This window comes from Macrobrachium rosenbergii, chromosome 53 (assembly GCF_040412425.1).
Source record: "Macrobrachium rosenbergii isolate ZJJX-2024 chromosome 53, ASM4041242v1, whole genome shotgun sequence".
In the NCBI taxonomy this organism is placed as follows: domain Eukaryota; kingdom Metazoa; phylum Arthropoda; class Malacostraca; order Decapoda; family Palaemonidae; genus Macrobrachium; species Macrobrachium rosenbergii.
This window is the reverse complement of record NC_089793.1, coordinates 17832824-17856711: the sequence shown is the minus strand read 5'-3', so window position 1 is coordinate 17856711 and position 23888 is coordinate 17832824. Positions and strand designations below refer to the sequence as shown.

The window sequence follows — 23888 nt, the reverse complement described above, 5'->3', positions numbered from 1 at the left end:
ATCCCATCTCTCACTCTCTCTCTTCTCTCTCTCTCTCTCTCTTTCCTCCAAGTACAAATTTATTTTCATAAAGTTCCTTTCTCTCTCTCTCTCTCTCCTCTCAAGTACAAATTTATTTTCATAAAGTTCCTTTCTCTCTCTCTCTCTCTCTCTCTCTCTCTCTCTCTCTCTCTCTCTCTTCTCTCTCTCTCTCTCTTTCCTTTAAGTACAAATTTATTCTCACATGTCCTCTCTCTCTCTCTCTCTCTCTCTTTCCTTTAAGTACAAATTTATTCTCATACAGTTCCTTTCTCTCTCTCTCTCTCTCTCTCTCTCTCTCTCTCTCTCTCTCTCTCTCTCTCTCTCTTGTGGGCGCACACACATTCAGATGAAGTTCGCTGGATAACCGTCGTTTCTTTCCTTCAAGTACAAATTTATTCTCATACAGTTCCTTCCCTCTCTCTCTCTCTCTCTCTCTCTCTCTCTTGTGCGCACACACACACAGACAGATGAAGTTTGCTGGATAATCGCCGTTTCTTTCCTTCAAGTACAAATTTATGCTCATACAGCTCCTTTCTCTCTCTCTCTCTCTCTCTCTCTCTCTCTCTCTCTCGTGAGCACGCACACAGACAGATGAAATTTGCTGGATAATCGTCGTTACTTTCCTTCAAGTACAAATTTATGCTCATACAGCTCTCTCTCTCTCTCTCTCTCTCTCTCTCTCTCTCTCTCTCTCTCTCTCTCTCTCTCTCTCTCTCTCCTCAGCTGACTGTAAATTGGTAATTTATCCAGAACACGGCCATTGCGAATGAACAGTAGGCTAAAATTTTACATTTGTAATTTATCGTCAGACTTTTAGTGACTGAAACACTGAGGGCTATAGTTTAACTCCGATTCCCACCGGAACAAAAGCTTACTTAGAAACCATATATATGGTATATTTATACTTTGCGTAGCCTATCTCAGCAGTGCAACAAAAGCTAGTCATATGGTAACAAGGGAGCCTGAAATCATGAGCGGAACTAATCTTGGTGTCATGGTATGTCTACACCAACAGTGTGAACTTTATGAAGAATTTTGGGTACAAGTATTACAGTGATTCCCACAAAATTTGCCATAATAGCCCGGATTGTTCAGTAACTGAATATTGTGACAAGATTGATGCTGTAATTACACGGGAAACTGGTGAATTGAAAATGAAAAATAACAGTAATGACAAAAACAACATTTTAGATGTTTAAAGATCCTTACTCATCACTCTAGTTATAAGTTCTGCTAGCTGACGTGCAGCATTCGTATTTGGCATGATTCTATTGCACTGAAGAACCAGCTGTATCCGCGTATTCGGAGAGAACTAGAATGGCAGGACCTGTGTGAGCGCATGCGCAAAAGGTGTAACCTCTTGGCCCTTGAGGCATCAGCTGAGCCGCAGTCTTACAACTTCTCTACAACCCCAAGGCCCAAGTCCCCAACACTCATCGTCTGCACCTCGTTGAGTTAACAGGCACGGCTGCTGAGGTGAGTAGCGAGAGAGAGAGAGAGAGAGAGAGAAACTGTTACACATCAGCGCTCAAGAACAAGTTTTACTCATCCTCAGACCACTGTACGAAATTCTTGTGTTCTTTTTAACGCGAGGGTTTCAACCCATTTCGTAATCTTTCCTAATTGAGTATGTAAATGTTTAGAGGATCCCTTAGATAATCACTTGAGTAGCCGATAAGAAGAACCGAGTGGAAATTTACTCCCAGGTCCGTTTCCGGTGATCGCCAGACACTGAGAACGAGAGGGAATGTTTGTATCCTCCCCTTTCGCGATGATGCAAGCGAAGAGTGTTACGTTTTCACCTCCAGTCTGTTATTCGTCAAGATATCTCGGTAGTTTATCCTATTTTTAAAAAAACGACAAGAATGTCTTGCCTCGAGACTTGTCTGTGTTATCAACTATAAAAGGGGACTTGAGCTGTTATCTTACAGCCTTGCTGATATGGAGACAAGATGAGTACCCCGAATATGATTGACGTAATAAAGACCGCAAGTGCTGAGGCAGTGCTCGAGACTGTCAGTGTCGAACCTGACCCGGTGTTGAGCAGATGTGAAAAGTGTTGATTGAGGCAGCACGCGGTGAGGGACTGACTTCTCTGTTATGGTTCTTGTCCGTTACAGCAGAGTAGTATGTGCTGTATATGATTATCATTACAAGTCAAGCATCAACCCTAGCTGAAAAAGCAGAATACTAAAATAGGGCCCCAACAAGGAAAGCTGCCCAGTACAGGAAAGGAAACTGAAAGGTAAGGAATGAACTAAGAAAGAAATAGCCACGGAAAGCAAAAAAGATAAAGAACAAAGTAAAACGAGATGGAGATAACATATAAACTACGAGGTGAGACTCATGTCAGCAAGCTCAACAAAAAATCATTTACACAAAGTTTGAACTTGAAGTTCCAGCGATTCAACCTCGGCGTTAGGAAGATCATTCCACAAACTAATCGCTGCTGGAATAAAACTTCCATACAAGTAAGTTGTACTGAATCTCACAAAAAAAAAAAAAGACTTATAATCAACTGGTGGATGTTATACTGACAGAAGATCAGAATGCAAGGGATGGTCAGAATCATCAAATCTGAGAAGACAAAACAGAGCTACGATATTCAGAACATTGAAGAATAAAAGAATTTAAAATTTTCTTCTGGATTGACGGGTGCCCCAAAATCTTGCAAGATGCTGCCATTATACCGATGATGGGTGCAAATGAAGAACAAACAGCCCGGATACATTTCTCAAAAGTGTATTAGTAAACGAGAATTGTGTTTGTGTCATTATTATTAGGTGTCCTACCGGAGAAATCTAGTGACGAATGACCTGCTTTCGCTCTAACGTTATGTGAGGAAAGTGAAATTTACGGAGATACGGAGATGAGCTTTGTACCAACACGCGATTGTTGTGCAGAATGTGACTTCCATTTATCGGTCTTCATTCATAAAATATTTTTGTTTCACATTAACTATAAAAGTAACATTATATCTATCTGTCTATCTATCTATTTATCTATCTATCTATGCATATATATATATATATATATATATATATATATATATATATATATATATATATATATATATATATATATATATAATGTGTGTAGATACACACACATATGCTATATATATATATATATATATATATATATATATATATAAACACACACGTAGACTTATATGTGTATGCAAGTATAGAATGTTGTGTGTGCAGTTATTGTGTTTGTAATTATATTTTTTGCACAATTAGATATGCTCGGTGATTATCTGGTTTTTGGAAATCGACTGATATCTTTGCATGAATCAGTAAAACGTCTTGGTTAAAGTCATGACTTATTTTGCTTTGTTTTCATTCTTGCAGGTTGAATGCAGCAGAAAGGCGTGATTGCCCCAGCAGCGTTTGAAGTACGGGCTAAATTATAGAGGTGGTTGTGTACTATGCATATTCATTGATTCGCAAATAAGAATCTTACCCTGTGACTTGAAACTTTGTTGGAAGATTAGCAAACTAAGGTTGCCAGTGAGTGAAAATACCATTCCCTCGCATCCTGTCGGTCAAGTGACTTGCATTTGTTAGTGTTTTAAAATCCAGACTCTCTTTCCGACGTTCTGTTGGGCCACAGCATCACCTTTCCGTGACTCACTTGAATCAACAGACCTAAGATTCGCCAGAAGATTCAAGATGTGGTGCAACCAGGACCCGAATCTCCAGCTGTCGCTCGGGAGAAAGATCGTCATTTTCCTCATTGGGGCGATCGAGTCTATGCTCTTCGGCGGCGCCGTCTTCGGATGGCCGCAGTTAGTGCACGTCCTCAAAGTCGAAGGCATTTACAGTGACCTCTGCGGCCCTCCAACGACGGCGACCCCGCCCCTGCACCAAGCGGAGGTGGCCAATGAAAGTCTCCGTAGTTCGGTCTTAGCAGTACCGCACAATAATTCGAGATGCCACGGCCTCAACCATACCTTCGTCGTTTCCCACAGCCAAAAGGTGAGTTATGAGAGAATTAGTTGTTCATTTTATTTGATTATCTTTATTATCTGGAGAAGAGAGAAATAACTTATTCTAAAATATAAAATCAACATAAAGGCAAAACAAAAAATATCTTAAACCCGTTAAATTTTATGTTTTGTTTTGACAAATCGAACTGTATTTCTTCGCCTTTCCGTTTGCACAGGTAAAGTACAACTTTGATAGGTAGCTCCTACGAGCAACATTCTGTGCTGGTACAAGGCCCACTTGAATCTAATAACAGACAGAAGCAAATATATGACTCCTTACTGTCTGTTTTGGCGTGTAGAAGTTCGTGCTTGCACAAGACCAGCTTTTTCGTATGATAACGACAATGTATTCCGAAACATCTGGATGCTTTAACCCCACACATACGCATTGCATCAACTCTTGTAGGTCACAGGTAACAATCATTAACTTCCCAGTCACTTCATGAGTAAGAATTCAATAGAATCAAATTATTGCACTGCACAGCATCAGAGTGATTTTTTTTTTTTTTTTGCTCCACAGACATGGGTTATTCATTTTATTTATTTAGCTTAAAAGGCAAAACATTTCATGCCTAAGAATACAGCAGTATTATTGATACTGGCACAACTACATTTCATCGTGAATTTGATCATAACACAGAGCAGCCCAATAACAAACAAAGTTGCGAATGAGAGAGAGAGAGAGAGAGAGAGAGAGAGAGAGAGAGAGAGAGAGAGAGAGAGAGAGAACAAATCAATGCCTATGGGGAACTCGTCCTCTTGTTACACTCAGGGATTATCTTTCCCAGAGATATCCAATGTCGGTATTAGCTTCGAAGAGAATTACGAAAATTACATAATGACATCAATTTTTGAGCTCACTGGGGACTTGAAGCAAGGACATATAGTTGTCAATATTGTCGTGTTTCTGTCTACTAGGCTTCTGGATAATCGTGGCTCTTTCGACGATTTGTTATTTTTATTTCATTGCTTATTATTTGTTAACGACCTCTTGGGTTTTTTCCAAGCACTTGAAGAAACGTATTTGACAAATGTACCTTTTAGATATGGCACTTACATAATACTATGTACGTGATACCTTACATTATACTGGACTTTTATATGAACTAAACTCGACATAATTCTCTCTCTCTCTCTCTCTCTCTCTCTCTCTCTCTCTCTGCACAGACAAAATTCTGTAAGTGATGAGAACCACCAAAAATATCAGAAGCTAATAAATAGCCTTCATTGCGTTCTTTTGTGAGGTATGGTGTGTTTCTTGTTTATTTTTAGCAACATAAACAGTTCATGAGTTTTTCTAACGTGATACTAAAAATGAACTTAAAATTAGGAGGCCTCGAAGCTCTGGCCCAGCAGAACCTCATTGTCTGAATCACAAAAGGAACTCGCCTGCTCTGCGTCCTCGGGCTAAGGCTGGTGTCCGAGGAAGGTTCTCGATCACATTCCTCGGGTCCTGTGGGACTTCTTGTCATCCGCGCTCTTCTGGGCTCTTCTTTCCTCCGTTCTAATTCTCGCCGTGTTCGGTTTTCCTCTCCTTTCTATGAATACGGTATTATGTTCCTGATATTCTCTACCTTCCCTGTAATTCTTGCTTTTTGCATTTCCTTTTTTTTTGTGTGTTGCTCTTGCTATTTCTTAGTTTTCACATCCTTCCTTTATTTTGCCGTAAACGGGCTTTCTCTTTTCACATTCAAATTTATAGACTCTGTCTTTTCTCCTTTCACCTATTATGCTTTTTTTTTCCTTTCTATTCTTCGCACTTTCTTTGACCCACTTTTTCGCAAACATCTCCCGTACTTATAACGGTTGATGTTAATAACAATAATAAATCTTGGACAAAGTTCTTACCTCCAGTTACCTGCTTTGCTTTTCAAACTACTCTTGTTAAAATCATGTTCTGTGTCTGCCTTCGCTAAAGTTTATGGAACTATGCGAAAGGTTATGAAAAATGCAATCTCTTCTGGGTATTCTTGATCTTAAGTTTGTGAAAGTAGATGAATAAAGGGTTAAGAAAAAAAAGTACCTCCATATTCTTGGGTTATTTGGATTAATGTTTATGAAAGCAACTGAAACATTCCCGAAAAATTAAGCGTCGAACGTTCCGTTGTGAAACATTGTCGTGGTCCAGCATTACAAGCACAATAACACACTTACGGTGGTAACGGTACTACAATTAAAACTAGGGACATTCGCAAATAAAATTAGACATAGTTATGTAACGGAATAAAGGAGATAAAGAATAGATGGAAACTGTTTCTCTCTCTCTCTCTCTCTCTCTCTCTCTCTCTCTCTCTCTCTCTGTGTGTCTCTTAGTGTGCTTGAGAAGTCTTCACCATAAATTTTCTTGAGGTAACCGACACCCCGTGATTCAGAGCCACCCAGAATATTCGCCCAGCCCAACCTCTCTCTCTCTCTCTCTCTCTCTCTCTCTCTCTCTCTCTCTCTCCTTGTGGAACCAGAAGGTCCGTGACAAATCGTTCGCAATTTCTTGAGGTTACTGGCATCCTGCGATTCCAGGTCTTCCAGCATTCTCTCTCTCTCTCTCTCTCTCTCTCTCTCTCTCTCTCTCTCTCTCTGGAGAAAGAAATGTCTAGACGTGTTATGCGAAGAAAATCTTGGAGGCACGTCGTCGGCATGTGTATTTTACGACGCTGAGTGCAAGATAGTGTTTGCAAACATTAAATTGCTGGAATGCACATATTGCGGTATTTAACGCATTGCACCAGAATGCATAAAAGATACTTGCAGGAAGTTCTATAAAAGGCTTATTACTTCATAGTTTTTGTATATTTATTTATACATTGACACTGAGCAATGAAGTAAGTGCATTTTCATTCATCATATGAATGTAGAGATACTTATTCCTTGACTGAAAATGACCCTTTTTAGTCATTCCTAGAGAAAATGAAATTTCTAATTGGGGATCTGTTTCACTACCGAAGACCTTGGCTGGCACAGGGCTATGGGCATAAAAAAAAAAAAAAGCTACTTTCACGTACCCTTCAATGAAACAGATTTCCCTAGGACCTAAACAAGAATCTCTCTTCTTAAATCTTTGATTGCTCCGTTTATGAGCTTTGGGTTACGTATAATGTGGAAGAAGTGGGAACAGATGATTTGCGTGAGTCGAAACTGTTGTCTTAAAAACTTCGACAGCTAACAATTGTGGTGAACTGCAGTTAACAATAAGGGAGAAGAAAACGTAAATTATTAACTATTAATTTTTCTACAGGAGTTAAATCCCAGTGTTTTGCGAACAGGACATCAAGAAAACGATGTAGTAATTATGTCTAAAAATGTAATTTATTATCCAGTAGAAAGGCGTTATTCAATATTGAAAATTACAAAACAGTAACCACACAATAAATAGATAACACAGATATTTTTCATGAAACCGTGTTACGCCCAAGACTAGAATAAAGATATTTTTCATGAAACAGTGTTACGCCCAAGACTAGAATAAACGAGACAATACAACACGATATACCCATTCTTCACTGAGGCCCAAAGGGCTTGGTTGCAATATGACTAACATGATATACATAATAGCAACTCCTCCTACTCTTTAGTGTGTTTAAACCTTTGGACATACTGCCATGTTGGTTCGAAAACATTTATTACACTGCAATATGACCAGCAGAACTTTTGCATTCCTTCAGTGCTCGAGGTTTTCTTGGTTACGGTGATCGTACCTGTAACTTCTTTCTTCCTTTGCCTTCCAGTATTGTATACGCTATTGGATGACCAAGAAGTATGGTTTGTTTTTAAAAGCTCTGACTTTTTTTTATAAGGATTTTTGATACCCCTGGTTTTGATTGCACTTCTGCAGTGGAAACAGATCCCTGTGGAAGGAGGGGAGGGCTCATTCCTGATGCTAAAATCCAGTTTATAGCTGGGTACCTCTTTGTTAGTACAACCCAGAGGAGTCGTGACGTAACCGTGGGTACCTGGTTACATAAAGAGGCAACTTAAGAGATCTGTCTGTGTGGAAGAATCCTTGGAAACTTAACTGACACAAATTTACTTTTCCATATATATATATATATATATATATATATATACATAAAATATATATATACCACATAAAAGAAAATACCAATGGGTAGAGAAGAAATAGGTTTGTGTCGGTTAAGCCGAAGGATTCTCCCACACGGACAGATCTTAAATTGCTTCTTTATGAAACCAGGAACCCACGGTTACGTCACGACTCCTCTGGGTTGTACTAAGAAAGAGGTACCCAGCCATAAACTGGAATTTAGCATCAGGAATTTGCCCTCCTCTCCTTTCACAGGGATCTGTTTCCACTGCAGAAATGCAATCAAAGCCAGGAGTATCAAAAATACTTATAAAAAAATCAGAGGTTTTAAAAACAAACCCTACTTCCTTGTCATCCAACAGCGTACAATTCTGGAACGGTAAAGGAGGGAAGAAGTTACAGCAGGTATGATCACTGTACCAAGAACACTCGAGCACTGAAGGAATGCAGAAGTTACAGAATGCATTCTGCTGGTCATATTGCAGTGTAATAAATGATTTCGAACCAATACGGCAGTATAACCAGAGGCTTAAACACATTAAAGAGTAGAGGTAGTTGCTGTTATATATATCCTGTTAGTCATATTATAACCAAGCCCTTTATATATATACTGTATATGTATGGAAGAATTCATATTAAATTTATTTTGGTACTCTCTTATTTGCAAAAGATATGTCGCTAGCTTCCTTCAGTGTAAATTGAGAGATGAAGAATAAATTCATCAACAAAGTAAGTGAAATACACCTGAAATTATTAGGGTTATAAATATATAAATATCCGGGAAAATAACGGATAAGAGAAATTCATTTGAAAGTTAATTTTCCGATTGACAAATACGCAGACCAATAAGCAAGCAACTTAAAGAAGTTCAGAGGCCCCTGAGGACTAGAACTTTAACATGAGTAAACAAACATAGCGGAAAACTAAGAAAATCATTGGAAAAGATATAAAATTCATTATAACCATCTTAACTAACACTGAAGACATCGAATATACAAAGACCGTGCACTGCCACAACACGCCCATGTTCTTGGCCAAAGTCACAAAGTGGCACTTGACTTGTATTGAGTTCGATTCTTTGCCCTCGGCTCCTCGGTCATCGTGCTTCAGTGCCACTTACTGGCCTCTGCTCGAAATTCGCCTGAAATTTCTGAGGAGAAAGATAACTGTTATGTTACGCAACACTCTCCTGGGGGATTACGTGATGCTCTGCAAGTAGGAGGGAATTCTTTCGTGTGTAAATGGTCCTTTGAGCGTCCTGTTGATTTATCTCTCTCTCTGCACAAATATAGATTTATGAAAGTATCATGCCATAGAGTGAGTGTTTATAGTCAGAGATATAAAGTAGCACACTCATATCTTTATAAATAGATACAGCATTAGACAAAATGATCACTTGCCATGAATACTATAAGCGCTATCACACAATCCTTCCCTTATCAAGACCTCCATCGCAGCCTGATAAGGTTAATCACAAGAATGTACGATTACGATTTTTTTTTTTTAGTTTCTAACAGATTTATTAATTAATAATACTCCACGAACTATGAAATAAGTCTCTGCAAGAAAAGAAAGAACGAAAGAGATAGAATAAAACCAGTCCAGGAAATGGAAAACACCCTCCATAGGGCCGTGTGGTCGGTATGACAGTTATAACTTTTGTCTTTGTAAGGTTATGTTATCTTGACTTGAAATGACGATTACAAATTACGTAAGTGTTATGAAATATCGACTGTAACTGATGTGCTGGAGCTCTTCATTAGTTTTATACCAAAGGCCGTTGCTACATATAAATTTATATTTTAATCCGTTACACTGACGTTTGCTTTCGTACTAAAAATGTTCTGCCTAGGTAACGCATTCCATCAAACCGTCTTGGCTTCTGACTTTTAAGTTTCCTCAACCGAACTTTTAAGAGGCAAACCATCTGAGCCCAATTTAGACTTCCGCGTGGTAACCCAAATGAAATGGACATAGACAAATATGAGGCCGAAGATTAGCACTGAAGTTTTGTAAGTGATTGCAAACGACAACAGCAGCAGCGAAATATCAGTATCACCAATGATAACAACGACAAGATCATTGATAGTAAAAATTATGATGATAGTAATAATAATGATGCGTCCAAGTTTCCTTGGTTCAATCGAGGCTGCAATTTAGTATGTTTGATGGTTGGAGAGTGGATGACCAACATACCAATTTGCAGCTCTATAGCCTCAGTAGTTTGTGAGATCTGAGGGCGGACAGAAAAACTGCAGACGGACAGAGACAATAGTTTTCTTTCACAGAAAACCAAGTGACAATCGATGAACATTGGGTCTGCACGCACATTTTTCAACAAAAACATTTATAAAGCGCTGAGTTCTGTTTTTTTCTCCTTTTTCAGATCGGGGTGGAAAAGTGCGACCTGCAAGACGAGAGGTTCGCTCTCATCTACACCATAACGATTTGTTGCTACAGCATACCCGGCATACTTATCGGCTACCTGTTACACCACGCTGGACTTCGCGTCACCAGAATATCTGGAGGGTGAGTACGTAATACGTTACCGTGCGATTTTAGACTGGTAAACATAAGTAAATAAATAAATAAAGATAAATACGTGAAGGGTAGATAAATGTAACTTAGGTTAGCTGTTTATTGCGGAGTGGGATAAAGGAGTGATATTTTAAGAGACAGACAGACAGGTAGATAGATTAGAGGTCGATAGATAGAGGTATAAGTTTTCTTCCAACGGAGAGGTAAACCAGTTGTTTTGGGGACGTCATGCCGATGAAGTTCTCAAGGGGTAGCCCTTGTCACTATTTACTTTTTTTCGTCTCATAGCTGAGTTACTTTTCATTTTTTGTTTACGTAACTCACGTTATTGTGTTATGTAATGCCAGGATAACGATTTTTCGCGAATAAAGAATGAAATATCACAGTGCTCTGGTGAAAATTCATGTTACTACGTTAGTGAATAAATAGAAAGTTATTGTGATATTAACATCCATAATATTAGTAACAAATTCCTGGTTGACTTTGTTCGAGATCTCATGAAACTAGGCTGTTGTCAGAAATATGCTGAATGTGTTGACAAGTTCATTTCGGTACAAGTATGTGTACGGGCGTCACCAATGAGTATATGTGCACCCAAGAATAAACATGCAAACAAACTTATAGCTTACATATACAAACACACTAACTACATATCTGTTTTGCCATACACAATAAAGCATTCTTGATTTTAGGTGTCTTCTTTTTACTAATATTCAATTGATACTCAAACACCCGATTTTTCCTCGATAAAAGCACTCCCATTTATTGCTTTTTATATCTGATTTCAGGACTATGCTGGCCATGGGATTTCTTTTCTTGGGAATGGCAACGAAAGGTAAGACTGAAACAAATGGTTCTCTCTCTCTCTCTATATGTATATATACACACACACACACATATATATATATATATATATATATATATGAATAATATATATATAGTATGAATAAAAAATTTACATAAATGTTTTCGTACGGGTACAATATTTCATCAAACTGCTCGAGTAGTCTATAGTTTGAATGGGAAACGGGAGAAAAACTATTTATTAATGTTTAATAATCATATTTTCTGCCAGACTTCAAAAAGAGAGTAAGGCTTTAATTGATTTAGTAAGTAAAGATTGCTAGAAGGGAAAGTGAGACTGCTTCAGATTTCGTAATTTCGTATTACTGATAATCTTTACCTTTTTTTATTGGAAGGAATAAACTTGCATTATTTACAATTGCAATATTTGCAATATGGTTACAGTATACCTCAACACAGTATACACAGGCATTTCTTTACATAAGCATAATCCCTCTCAACTGACAATTTACACATCTTGCTTTAGCTACTGGCTACTCAAAAACAGTAATTTATTAGATTTAATCTCCTCGTAACGGTTTGCTTCTCAAGTTACAACCTCGAAAGATCTCGAGGAAAGGAAGAAACAGGGACTGTCCTTCACTTTTCAACATGAGCTGTCAGCGGTGTTATGTAAAGCCTGTGTGAACAGAGCAATGACATTTCTCACTTTATTATATATAATTTTCTCTCAGAGTTGCGTGCTTTCTCCCGTACGGTCCCATCACATAATTCGGTGTTAGTGGGTTGCCCATTGTTGCTGAAAGCTGTAACTTGTGAGAAAAGACCCTTCCAAGATGACAACAGTTACAATGCGTTTAGACGTTTTTTTTAAGCGTCCCACAGGTCATTGTTTTCTTTTCTTTCATAAAATCAGCCAAGTTCTTTTCACTATCTCAGAAACTACATCTGTAGTGCACACTCAGTAACTATAACTATGTATCTTTTCGGAAAAGTTCCATTTTTATTTATATCTAAACATTTGGGCAATTGGACGTGGTCAGTGCTTTTGCACTCGTCTGGTTCCGTGAGTTACACTTTCCTTTTATTTTTAGTGTTCTTGATTACTGTTAAGTTTTTATTTACAAAAATCTAAAAGAGTATCGCATTTACATCTCGTAACTGCTCCTCATGGTCTTCAATAGTCTCGCACGCAAAGAAACCAGAGCAGGAGTTATTAAAATACAGGTTCCTTAAACGGGTTTGTTGGGGGGGGGGCCGGGATTCAAAGTGATGACGTCAGTAATGGAAGCCTACGTGATCCCATCCACATCGTCTTCAAAACAAGAAAGTAAGTGCAACTGGCAAACGTGTAGCCACGAACTGATAAGCAGAAAACGGTCGATAACAATAGCTAGTTAAATCAATGTCAAGGACAGAAAATGTTGGTGGACTGGTAGTCGGGTACTCAGTGGCGTAATGCTAACGAGGAGACTTGAAGGCTTGAGAAAGACTGCTGCCACTACAGATTAGTTTTAACGAAAGTGAATAGGTGAATAAACAATTAAATGAGTAAATAAAACCCCACAAGGAATTAATTGACGAATGAAAGTTAGCTTGACGCCCGCGATAACAATTTATCTCTAGTCTTTTGTTTGTGATTCGATGGTTGTGAACATTAAATTTCATGAAGCTTCCGATTCTCGATGAAGATTTCGTTTGTCTTTTCTTCTCACGAGCTGTACTAGGAAGTTATGTGACCGCTGTCTTAATCAACACCGAAAGCGCAGTTATGTCATGAGTTGTACCAGGATGTACGCTGAAGTTTAGGTAGTGTTACATGGAATTCGATGACCTTCAGACAGATCTATTTAAGTAATGATGCGTTTTTAAATTCACTCCTAGTCTTGAACACGTAATGAAGGTTAACCTTTACATAAAATAAAGTAAGTTATCGCTTAGTACAGCAGAAATATAGCAGAAGATCCTAAAGATTTTTGAAAAAGAGAAAACGTGTAACATGGAAAAATATTTGACCTTCAGATTAACAAGATAAGTTGAAGTTTGGATTTATACACACACACACACACACACACATATATATATATATGTGTGTGTGTGTGTGTGTGTGTGTGTTTGAAGTTTGGATTTATACATATATATGTGTGCGTACGCGCGCTCGAAAGTACACACTGATTCACGAAAGGCCCCATTCCCCCAATTTGAATAGTACTAGGAAATAAATAAAGGAAAACACTGCACGGGCAAATTGAAAAGGATTGGGTAAGCAGAGTTAAGCAAAGAGGTTTCAGTGATGATTAGAAGATTTGGGCAGGAGTAGAGATTAGAGATCAGACCCCACGAGCATTGCAGACTTACCTCTCATGTTGTCCGAATAACGGAAAGCACTTCAAGCAGTCACCTGTTAATGAATTAAGGTCCATATAGAGGTCTAAGTTCTAACCTATTTTTTCAAGGTATTCATAATCACCCTCCAGAAATGGCGAAAATGGATTAAATAACTGCTTACAGGAGGTCAGTTCTCAGTATTATCTGAAGTCACTTTTTAATCGATTTCTGAGCGGAAATTGGAAGACAAGGAGGGAGGGGAGAGAGAAGGGGTTGGCCGGGAGAGAAATATGCAATATCGTAGGGGGCAGAGAAGTACGTCACGTGGCATGGAGAGAGAGAGAGAGAGAGAGAGAATGTCTTCCGGGGAAACTTGCCTAGTCACCCAAACTATCTGAAAACGCTCTACATACATTGCTGTAAGTGTGCGGTGATTGCAGAAAACCTCTTCAGTTTGCAATCTTGTTCGTAGGTTGCTGTCCTCTGCGATGCTGCTTTACATAAAAGCTATTACCTTCGCCTTCATTGTTACCACAGGCCGCTGGATGTCAGACTAAACTGACGAGTCCACAAATTTATAAGAGAATCCCTCTTTCTCTCCATTCCTCGTCGATGACCATTGTCAGTGTAACGCAACTTTACAGAAATCAATCAGTGTCGCACCGTTCCCTGGATTATTAAATCAGTCATCTAATTTTAAAGCGAGAGCAGTGGCATGCTATTTATTGTCTTCACATCAGAAGCTATAAGGACAAACACACTGGTATATTTATCCTGCACTCGTCACATTTAAGGGGAGTTTTAGCCTTCTCGAATCCCGTTAAAGTCCCAGGGCGGATTTAATATCGTCTTTTATTCAGTAACTGGCAACTGCTCGAAAGCTTCATTGTCGCCAATGTACATTGTCATGAACGGAATTCTCTTAAGGCATGAGACCGCTTTGGCCTAAGGCCATCTTATACAATTAAGATCACGGTTAGGTGGATCAAGAACAAATCCTTGTGATTACTATTTTTAGAACACCTAGGTTTGTTTTAGCTCAAGCAGCCGGATAATCTTGATAATTTTGTTTAAATCTATGTGGTTTTTTGTTTTTCTTCGGATAAAAACAAACTTAAACTCGTGCATTTACTTAAATTGAACGTTTATTTTTGTATAATTTTTTTTACTGATTTATGTGAGTTCTTTTATCATAATCCTCTTATTTAAACCTACTTGTCCCTCAAGATCTCTCACGTTAACCCTTTCTCCTTTCGCAGAACACCCCTACTGGCTGTTCCCAGCCATGATTTTCGTGGCCCTGGGAGGGAACCAAGTGCGCATGAGCGTCATGCAGTTCGGGGACTTGTTCCCAGCTCACCGGGCCACAGCCATCACGATGCTTACGGGGATGTACGCCGCTTCAGCGGCGCTCTTTCTCATCTTTCAGGTCTGTGAAAAAGAAAATCTGTAAAACCAATTTCGAATTCTCCATAAAAGGAAGATTGATTTTGCCTTATGAATTATCAGGGAACTTGACAATAAACTGAATGAGACTTTTTTTTTAATTAGATATCTTTCAGTACGAAGGCAGAATAGATAAAAGATTGATCTAATCATATATGTATGTATGTATGTATGTATGTATGTATGTATGTATGTATGTATGTATGTATGTATGTATGTATGTATCAAATACATGCATATACACACACAAACTTATACATATACAGTATATGTAAATGCATGTAAATATATATATACTATATATATATATATATATATATATATACATATATATAATATATATATGCATATATATATATATATAATATATAATATATATATATATATATATATATATATATATGCATATATATATATATATATATATATATATTATATATATATATATATATATATATATATGAGATGTGTGTTCACATAAACACGGTGTTAAACAGCCACTGAGCATTACAAGGTAAGCTAATTAAAATGATATGTTATTGCAGTACACTGCGACGATGGGCATCGAGCGATCGCTTGTATGTTGGTGCCTAGCAGCAGTGAGTTCCCTGTCCGTCTTCCTGTCGTTCTTGATGCCCGTGCATCACATACCCAACAATGAACAAAGTAAGTAATAACTGTCAAATTCACTTACCTGCTCGGCCTTTCCTTTCTCACTGTGCTTCGAAGTCTGTTGCTAGTTTCGGAAGTATTGGTTCTATGACTATTTCACTGACATACGGTCGCAGGAGTATGATGCTGAACTAAGAAGAAGGATGAAAGTAGATTTACTTTTTCCAGGAGTCTCAATAACACTCACAATAATAAGGTCACAGAAGGATTATAGCACCTTGTCGTTGTTTAGCACATATTCGCTCATTTGCTTTCAGTCTTCGGAAACTAATTCCTGGCAACAATTTTCTCAGATGTAATTTGATTTGTCACAAACTATTAGAATCCTTCCCTTTGGCAAACTCTTTGTAACCTTTAATTTAGCGAGTGAAATTTAATGTCTATATTCAGATGAAGATACTGTGACTTATAACCTTTATATACATGTTTATATGTTAATGAGCATACATATATTCATAGACTTGCACAAGAAGCTGAAATCCACGCATTATGAAAGTTCTGAAATGAACAAATATTGATTTTTCTTTTCACTCCAGGTACTCCACTGACGAAGGAAGTCCCTTCCAAAGAGCTGCCTTTATCAACGAGCTTGTGGTCCGGTTCTTCGATGCTACATCAACTGTGGTTCTTCGTCTCGCTTTTTGCAATCAATAATTATCAACAAACTTACAACGTCTGGGTCACTGGTAAGAAAAAAGGATATACCTGTATACCTTATTATTATTATTATTATTATTATTATTATTATTATTATTATTATTATTATTATTGTTGTTGTTGTTGTTGTTGTTGTTATTATTATTTATTGGTTACGAAGTCCATTCATTCATTACCTAAGTTTCCGCAGGACATAGTAATACCAATAAATAAAAAAAAAGAGCCCAAAGAACAGACATGCACTAAAACGACAAAAAAAATTTGAAAAAAATAAACGTCTAGGAATAAAATCTTGCATTATCTTCTCATGCATCACAAGGAGCACCCATCTTTTTTTTTTTTTTTTTTTTTCCTACTGACGTACATCGGAGACTTTGGACGCCATCCAAATTGGCTGTCAGTTGCCAGAGCTCAGTCTCCTATTGCTGTCGTATTGTTGTCAAACATTCTTTCACATAAAATCAAGCCTTTCTCATTCCTGTTCAGTCCCGAATGCAGCAGGTGGAAAGATAAATATTTCAAGGCTTACTTTCTAAATCTATTATATACTTAAATAAAACATACAAATTATTATGCTACAATTAGATGTTATAAACATAGACGCATACACACTACATATGTGTGTGTGTGTGTGTGCGCGCGCGTGTATTTATATTGACTTGCATAGAGAATCACATACCTGATTGGATATATGCTTGCTCTGGCAATTAGAGTCATTCCGTGCAACTCGCCGGCTGATAAAAATGCATCTGAAAATGCTAGACGTCATAAAATCGTTCATTTTAAAAATCTTTAATATCAGCTGATTTTTCTATTTCATTTAATAGTCTGTGTTCTTTGGCTAAAAAGTAATACTGAATTTATCACCCTCCTTTCGTAACAAATTTAATTTCATTCTGTACCAAACCCGATTTATAATTGTCCCGTATCTAAAAATGTTTTATTTTGTTACAGCTTCGTCCTGCAGCGTGTCAGAGGCTGGTCTCTACTCCATGCTTTTCAGTTACAGCAATTTAGTAACAGTTTTCTTCGGCCCAATTGGAGGCGCGTTTACGGATTACATGGTGCGCAGAGCTCGCAGAAGTAAGTGACTTTTAGCCCGCTTTTTAGTAGCACTTCTTTTTCTGTTACTCTCTTTGAGAGGTGCTTAGGAGGTAAAATGCTTAGCCCGTCGGTTGAAAGTGAAACCGAGAATCGTCCATTACAGATAAAAAAAAAAAGCCTTATTTTGAGCCTAGGTCTATCTTTAAAAAATTCATAAAATTGCAAATGAAATTTACTCAGTATATACTGTATATATGTGTGCGTGTGTGTGTGTGTGTGTGTGTGTTTTATATACAGAGAGAGAGAGAGAGATAAAATGCTTCATACAACAGCTGTTTTGATGCCCTAGTTATATTGACCTTGTTCAGGATGTTATTGACGACGTACTCTGGAATTTTTTCTTTACTGGCTTACTCTCAACACCTTCTACCATAGTCAGGATGATAATTGTTATTTCTGTTGGGAACAATCCATCGTTCTAATAGAACATGCTAAGAGGCCTTTTTATAGCATAACATATTCAAACAACACATTTCGTGGCCAATAATTAAACCGTATCTTTACTACATATAATGATACCCCTTCTGTGAGGTACAAGGGATTTTAAATATGGGAAGAAATTTTTGCATATACGTACCGCTAAGTATGTATGTATGTATATGTATGTATGTATGTATATGTACGTGTTCTTTGAAAAATCCAAGATAATGGTAGTTCTTTCGAATTATTTGTTTTATTAGGAATTATTTTCTAAATACTATTTTTTTCTGGAGCAGGGGCTTCTCACGAAAATACATACCATATTCGTTTTGCAAAAAGATTATCCCAGCCTTTCATCTTGATGAAAATATATTTCCTCGATATTTTTTAGTGTTGGAATTCTTCACCTAATTCTTTTATCCCATCAACCTTAATGAAAAGAAAACAATAATAATGGTCGAAAAGACCCTGCGTTGTATTCGTCACATTATTTTGCGGCAGTGCGAATGCTTTATTGTGGGCAGAGGGCCTCGCGCAACAAAGTAACTTGTGAATCTTCCCACCGCAGATGACAAGGCATTTCAGAGCGTTGTGTGCAAAGATGACTGTTATAAATAATCTCTTACGATGTAATGGAAGTGAAGGTTCCCAAAACTATAATTGTAATTATTTTTACTGTGATTATTATCCAGTCGCCGTTCATGAGTCCATAATCGACAAAGTATATTATAATTTATATGGTTGCTACTTTATTTCACAACTAAGCACATACAGCAATCTTGTACACACACAGTTGTTGTCACTATCAGTCAGTTAAGCCAAATAGATTGGCAACGGGCATCAATGACCACAGTCGTTGCGACGCTAGTTTATATAACTCAGTCAAGCAAAGCGGCGGCACCAGGCAGACCTACGTGACCAGCTGCATGTTTTGTTTACCTTCCTCTCGGAGTTCACAGAGGGGAGCAGCTTGAGCCCAAAACCAGAATCAAGAGAGAAAGAGAGAAGTATCTACGTCAGAGGTGAGATGAACTCAAACGTTTGACGTCAGCCCTGGACCCTGGAATCCAAGGTCGACCTTCCATAATTGCGGTTCCTTCCTTAGCAGTACTCTCTCCGATAGCGAAGGCGTGCTGTGGATCACGTACGCTGATTTGAGTGAACTTTCTAAGTTGCTCAGATGATTTTGCTTGGAAACGCATTTTTCTTGCGTGAGTTTTGCCTTTTAAAATAGATTCTGGTTTTACTTGTTGCCAGTAAGACAATACACTCTATATAATATAGGTCAGCTAACTAGGGCTCTCTCTCTCTCTCTCTCTCTCTCTCTCTCTCTCTCTCTCTCTCTCTCTCTCTCTCTCTTATAGGTATCTAGATGAGGGAAATTTTCAATTGCTTTGTACTTCGATGCAGAGACATAGATAGATAAGGGTTGTGCTTGGCACTGGTGGTTTCGCTTTCAGCACCGTAGATTCACTGGCGTTACTTAGCACTTAAAAGTACTGTTTATTCTAATTGACAGCCTTAGACAATTTTTGCGCATTGGGTCCATGTAATTTCGTTCTTTGCTTGTTCACCGTCTACCTACTGAAAACTGATTTTTGAATCAGTTAATATAAAAAAAAGCAATTATCTATTTGGCCTTGACAATCAACTGTAAAGTTTAGAGCACAGAAGAACGAACGATTTCATCATTTTTGTTATTATTAGCTAGCATCGGCTATCGTTTCCGGACACACAAATTGAATACCCTTTACAAGGCAGCAAAACAGGTTCCATTGACAACAACGCGTGGATGGTTTTTTTCTATCCCTGGGCAAAGCAAGTTTGCGTGCCAGGAAATCTTTTTGGTTCATTAGCAGTTGCATTGGGACTGGTCAACCCGATATTGCCATGTGCTCAACTGAGTCTCATGCCTTGCTTCATGGAAATTAAATCTAATCGAGATACATATACACATTCACTTTTGTTTTAAGGGTAAGAAATGAATTTACACACAATTATGCACCCACAAGAAAGCAAATACCAGTTTGCGCGCAAACACTCACGTGTGTATATATATACGTATATATTTTGAGTGTGTATATATATATATATATATATATATATATATATATATATATATATATATATATATATATATAATCAAAGAAAGCACAAACGTCCTTTAATATCAATTCACTCTACACTCCGGAAATAATATATTTTCATATATGTTACCCGATTTTTAGTTGATAATAAGTCCACCGTCCGTGGGAGTCAGACCAGCGACGGACGAGGAATCAGGACTACTGGTGACACACTAACCAGTCGGCCACAAGAGAGGTATAAGTGAATAACATCTCCCATCATCTCACCCACGTCGAACTCCAGGTGTTTGCGTTTGAGCGATATCCACCCACCTCTGCCATGTTGACCGTGTAGTGCGTTTGTCGCCGCGTAGCCATATTATGACTATTTATCACATCACCGTGATTCATATACAATCGAAAGCTACAAACGTCTTTTAATATCCAATTCACTCTACCTCGGAAATAATATATTTTCATATATGTTACTGAAGGGGAATTTAGTTGATAATAAGTCCACCGTCCCGTGAGGTCGAACCAGCGACGGACGAGGAATCAGGACTACAGTGACACACTAACCAGTCGGCCACAAGAGAGGTATAAGTGAATAACATCTCCCATCATCTCACCCGTCGAACTCAGGTGTTTTGCGTTTGGAGACGATATCCACCCACCTCTGCCATGTTGACCCGTGTAGTGCGTTTGTCGACGTAGCCATATTATGACTATTTATCACATCACCGTGATTCATATACAATCAGAAAGCTACAAACGTCCTTTAATATCAATTCACTCTACCTCGGAAATAATATATTTTCATATATGTTACGAAGGGGATTTTTAGTTGATAATAAGTCCACCGTCCCGTGAGGTCGAACCAGCGACGGACGAGGAATCAGGACTACAGTGACACACTAACCAGTCGGGTACAAGAGAGGTATAAGTGAATAACATCTCCCATCATCTCACCCGTCGAACTCAGGTGTTTTGCGTTTGGAGACGATATCCACCCCTCTGCCATGTTGACCCGTGTAGTGCGTTTGTCACTTGCGTAGCCATATTATGACTATTTATCCCATCACCGTGATTCATACAATCAGAAAGCTACAAACGTCCTTTAATATCAATTCACTCTACCTCCCGGAAATAATATATTTTCATATATGTTTACCGAAGGAATTTTAGTTGATAATAAGTCCACCGTCCCGTGAAATTAGAACCAGCGGCGGACGAGGGAATCAGGACTACAGTGACACACTAACCAGTCGGCCACAAGAGAGGTATAAGTGAATAACATCTCCCATCATCTCACCGTCGAACTCAGGTGTTTTGCGTTTGGAGGCGATATCCACCCACCTCTGCCATGTTGACCGTGTAGTGCGTTTATCGCACATAGCCATATTATGACTATTTATCACATCACCGTGATTCATATACAATCAGAAAGCTACAAACGTCCTTTAATACAATTCACTCTACCTCGAAATAATATATTTTCATATATGTTACCGAAGGGGAATTTTAGTTGATTATAAGTCCACCGTCCCGTTGAGGTCGAACCAGTGACGGACGAGGAATCAGGACTACAGTGACACTAACCAGTCGGCCACAAAGAGAGGTATAAGTGAATAACATCTCCCATCATCTCACCCGTCGAACTCAGGTGTTTTGCGTTTGGAGACGATATCCACCCACCTCTGCCGTAATGGAGCAAGCGCACTGCGGTCAACATGGCAGAGGTGGGTGGATCGTCTCCAACATAAACGAGTTCGGACGAAGGTGAGATGATGGAGATGTTCACTTATACCTCTCTTGTGACCGACTTTAGTGTGTCACTGTAGTCTGATTCCTCGTCGTCGGTTCAACCGACGGGACGAACTTATTATCAACTAAAAATTCCTTCTTTATATATGAAAATATATTATTTCTGAGAGTAGAGTGAATTGAGACGTTAAAGGACGTTTGTAGCTTTGATTGCATAATCACGGTGATGTGATAAATAGTCATAATATGGCGCGACAAACGCACTGGCACGGCCAATATGGCAGAGGTGGGCGTGGATATCGTCTCCAAATCAAGAAACACCTGAGTTCGACGGGTGATGATGGGAGATGTTATTCACTTATACCTCTTTGTGGCTGACTGGGTTAGTGTGTCACTGTGTCCCGATTCCTTCGTCCGTCGCTGGTTCAGACCTCACGGGACGGTGGACTTATTATCAACTAAAATTCTTCGGTAACATATATGAAAAAAAAGATATTATTTCGAGGTAGAGTGAATTGATATTAAAGACGTTTGTAGTTGATTGTATATGAATTTGTGATGTGATAAATACAGAGAGATATATATATAAAGAGAGATATATATATATATATATATATATATACATATATATATATATATATATATATATATATATATATATATATATATACTTTTATATGTAGAAAAACACAGGAAAGGTGTTTTTTTAAGTATTTATTTGTCGCTTACAGTTTTGTGACTTATTACTGATTTTATGTATATATATATATATATATATATATATATATATATATATATATATATATATAATATATATATATATATGTGTGTGTGTGTGTGTGTGTATCTATGTATATATGTATGTATATATGTATATATATATATATATATATATATATATATATATATATATATATATATATATATATATATATATACATATACCTATATATATCACTACTTGTTTCCTACAAGAATATGTTTTTGCAGCCTGTAAATAAGTATTATTAATATCGTTATTATTATTGGGTAAAATTTTGAAAAATAAGTAACTATACATCACAAGAAAACAAAGATTTTTACCAGAAGACAGTCAAGGAAAAACCAAACATGAATCACCTGTCAATATAACCATACAATTCACAGGCATCTTCATGGAAAATTAACGTTTGGTCTTTAAATAAATAGTTTCCTCTCTTCATAGCCCCATAAACTTAACCGACTTTTCATAATTCGGTTCTTATTAGTTATTTCTTTCTGTTCATAAGCTGCTGCAGATTTCAGCGATTTTCCATCTTCTCGAATGGCTTTGGCTTCTCTGTTCAGCGTCTCGTATAAGTGAATGTGAATTTTCATCTCTTATTTTTGTATTAATCTTATTTTGATTTACGTAACCTACCTTAAATGAAACTGAGCCCCAAGTTTGGAATTTAAATTGGAATTTAAGATTTAGGCCAAAGGCCAAGCGCGGGGACCTATGAGGTCATTCAGTGCTGAGAGGAAAATCGAGAGTAAAATGGTTTTTAAAGTGTAACAGGAGGAAAACCTCGCTGTTGCACTATGAATCAATTGTTAGAAAGCAAGATGGACGAAAGATAATATGAACGGAGGTGCAGAAAAAGGAATGAAAGGGGTTGCAGCTAGGGGCCGAAGGGACGCTGCAAAGAGTCTTAAGAAATGTCTACAGTGCACCGTGTGAGGTGCACTGACGGCACTGCCCTCCTACAGGGGAGCCTCAAGTTTCCCTTTAAATAAGTTTTAATTTTATTAAACTTTCTTTTCGTTCCCTTGCAGCAAACAACGAGCTCGACCGCAGGGTGAAGGAAGTCCAATCGTCCTTCTGGCCACTCACAGTGACGTCCATAAGCTCTACAATCATGTACTCCTGCCTGTTTTTCTTCCATCCCATTGCGATTTACATCTCCCTGGCTGCTATGGTCATCTCCAGGCCCTGCGTCTTCGCTGTGTCCACGGCTTACATTAGGATGAGGTAAGGGCACAGCTTCACCCGCTAAGCTAGAGGGTTCAGCGGTGGTTTTCA

General features: G+C 38.0%; 1 protein-coding gene across 3 annotated transcripts in view; it reads left to right on the top strand.

Moving 5' to 3' along the window:
* Positions 1-1419: 1419 nt before the first annotated feature.
* LOC136834327 (equilibrative nucleobase transporter 1-like) overlaps positions 1420-23888 on the top strand; it is a 27724-nt gene continuing 5255 nt past the window's right edge. The window contains exons 1-9 of one of the 3 annotated variants that reach the window (XM_067096821.1): positions 1420-1497; positions 3375-4001; positions 10435-10577; positions 11375-11421; positions 14978-15147; positions 15710-15830; positions 16373-16522; positions 17448-17576; positions 23642-23837. In XM_067096821.1, coding sequence (XP_066952922.1) covers positions 3696-4001; positions 10435-10577; positions 11375-11421; positions 14978-15147; positions 15710-15830; positions 16373-16522; positions 17448-17576; positions 23642-23837 — 1262 coding nt within the window. In that variant the 5' untranslated portion in view covers positions 1420-1497; positions 3375-3695. The other 2 variants (XM_067096822.1, XM_067096823.1) reach the window with 2 other exon arrangements.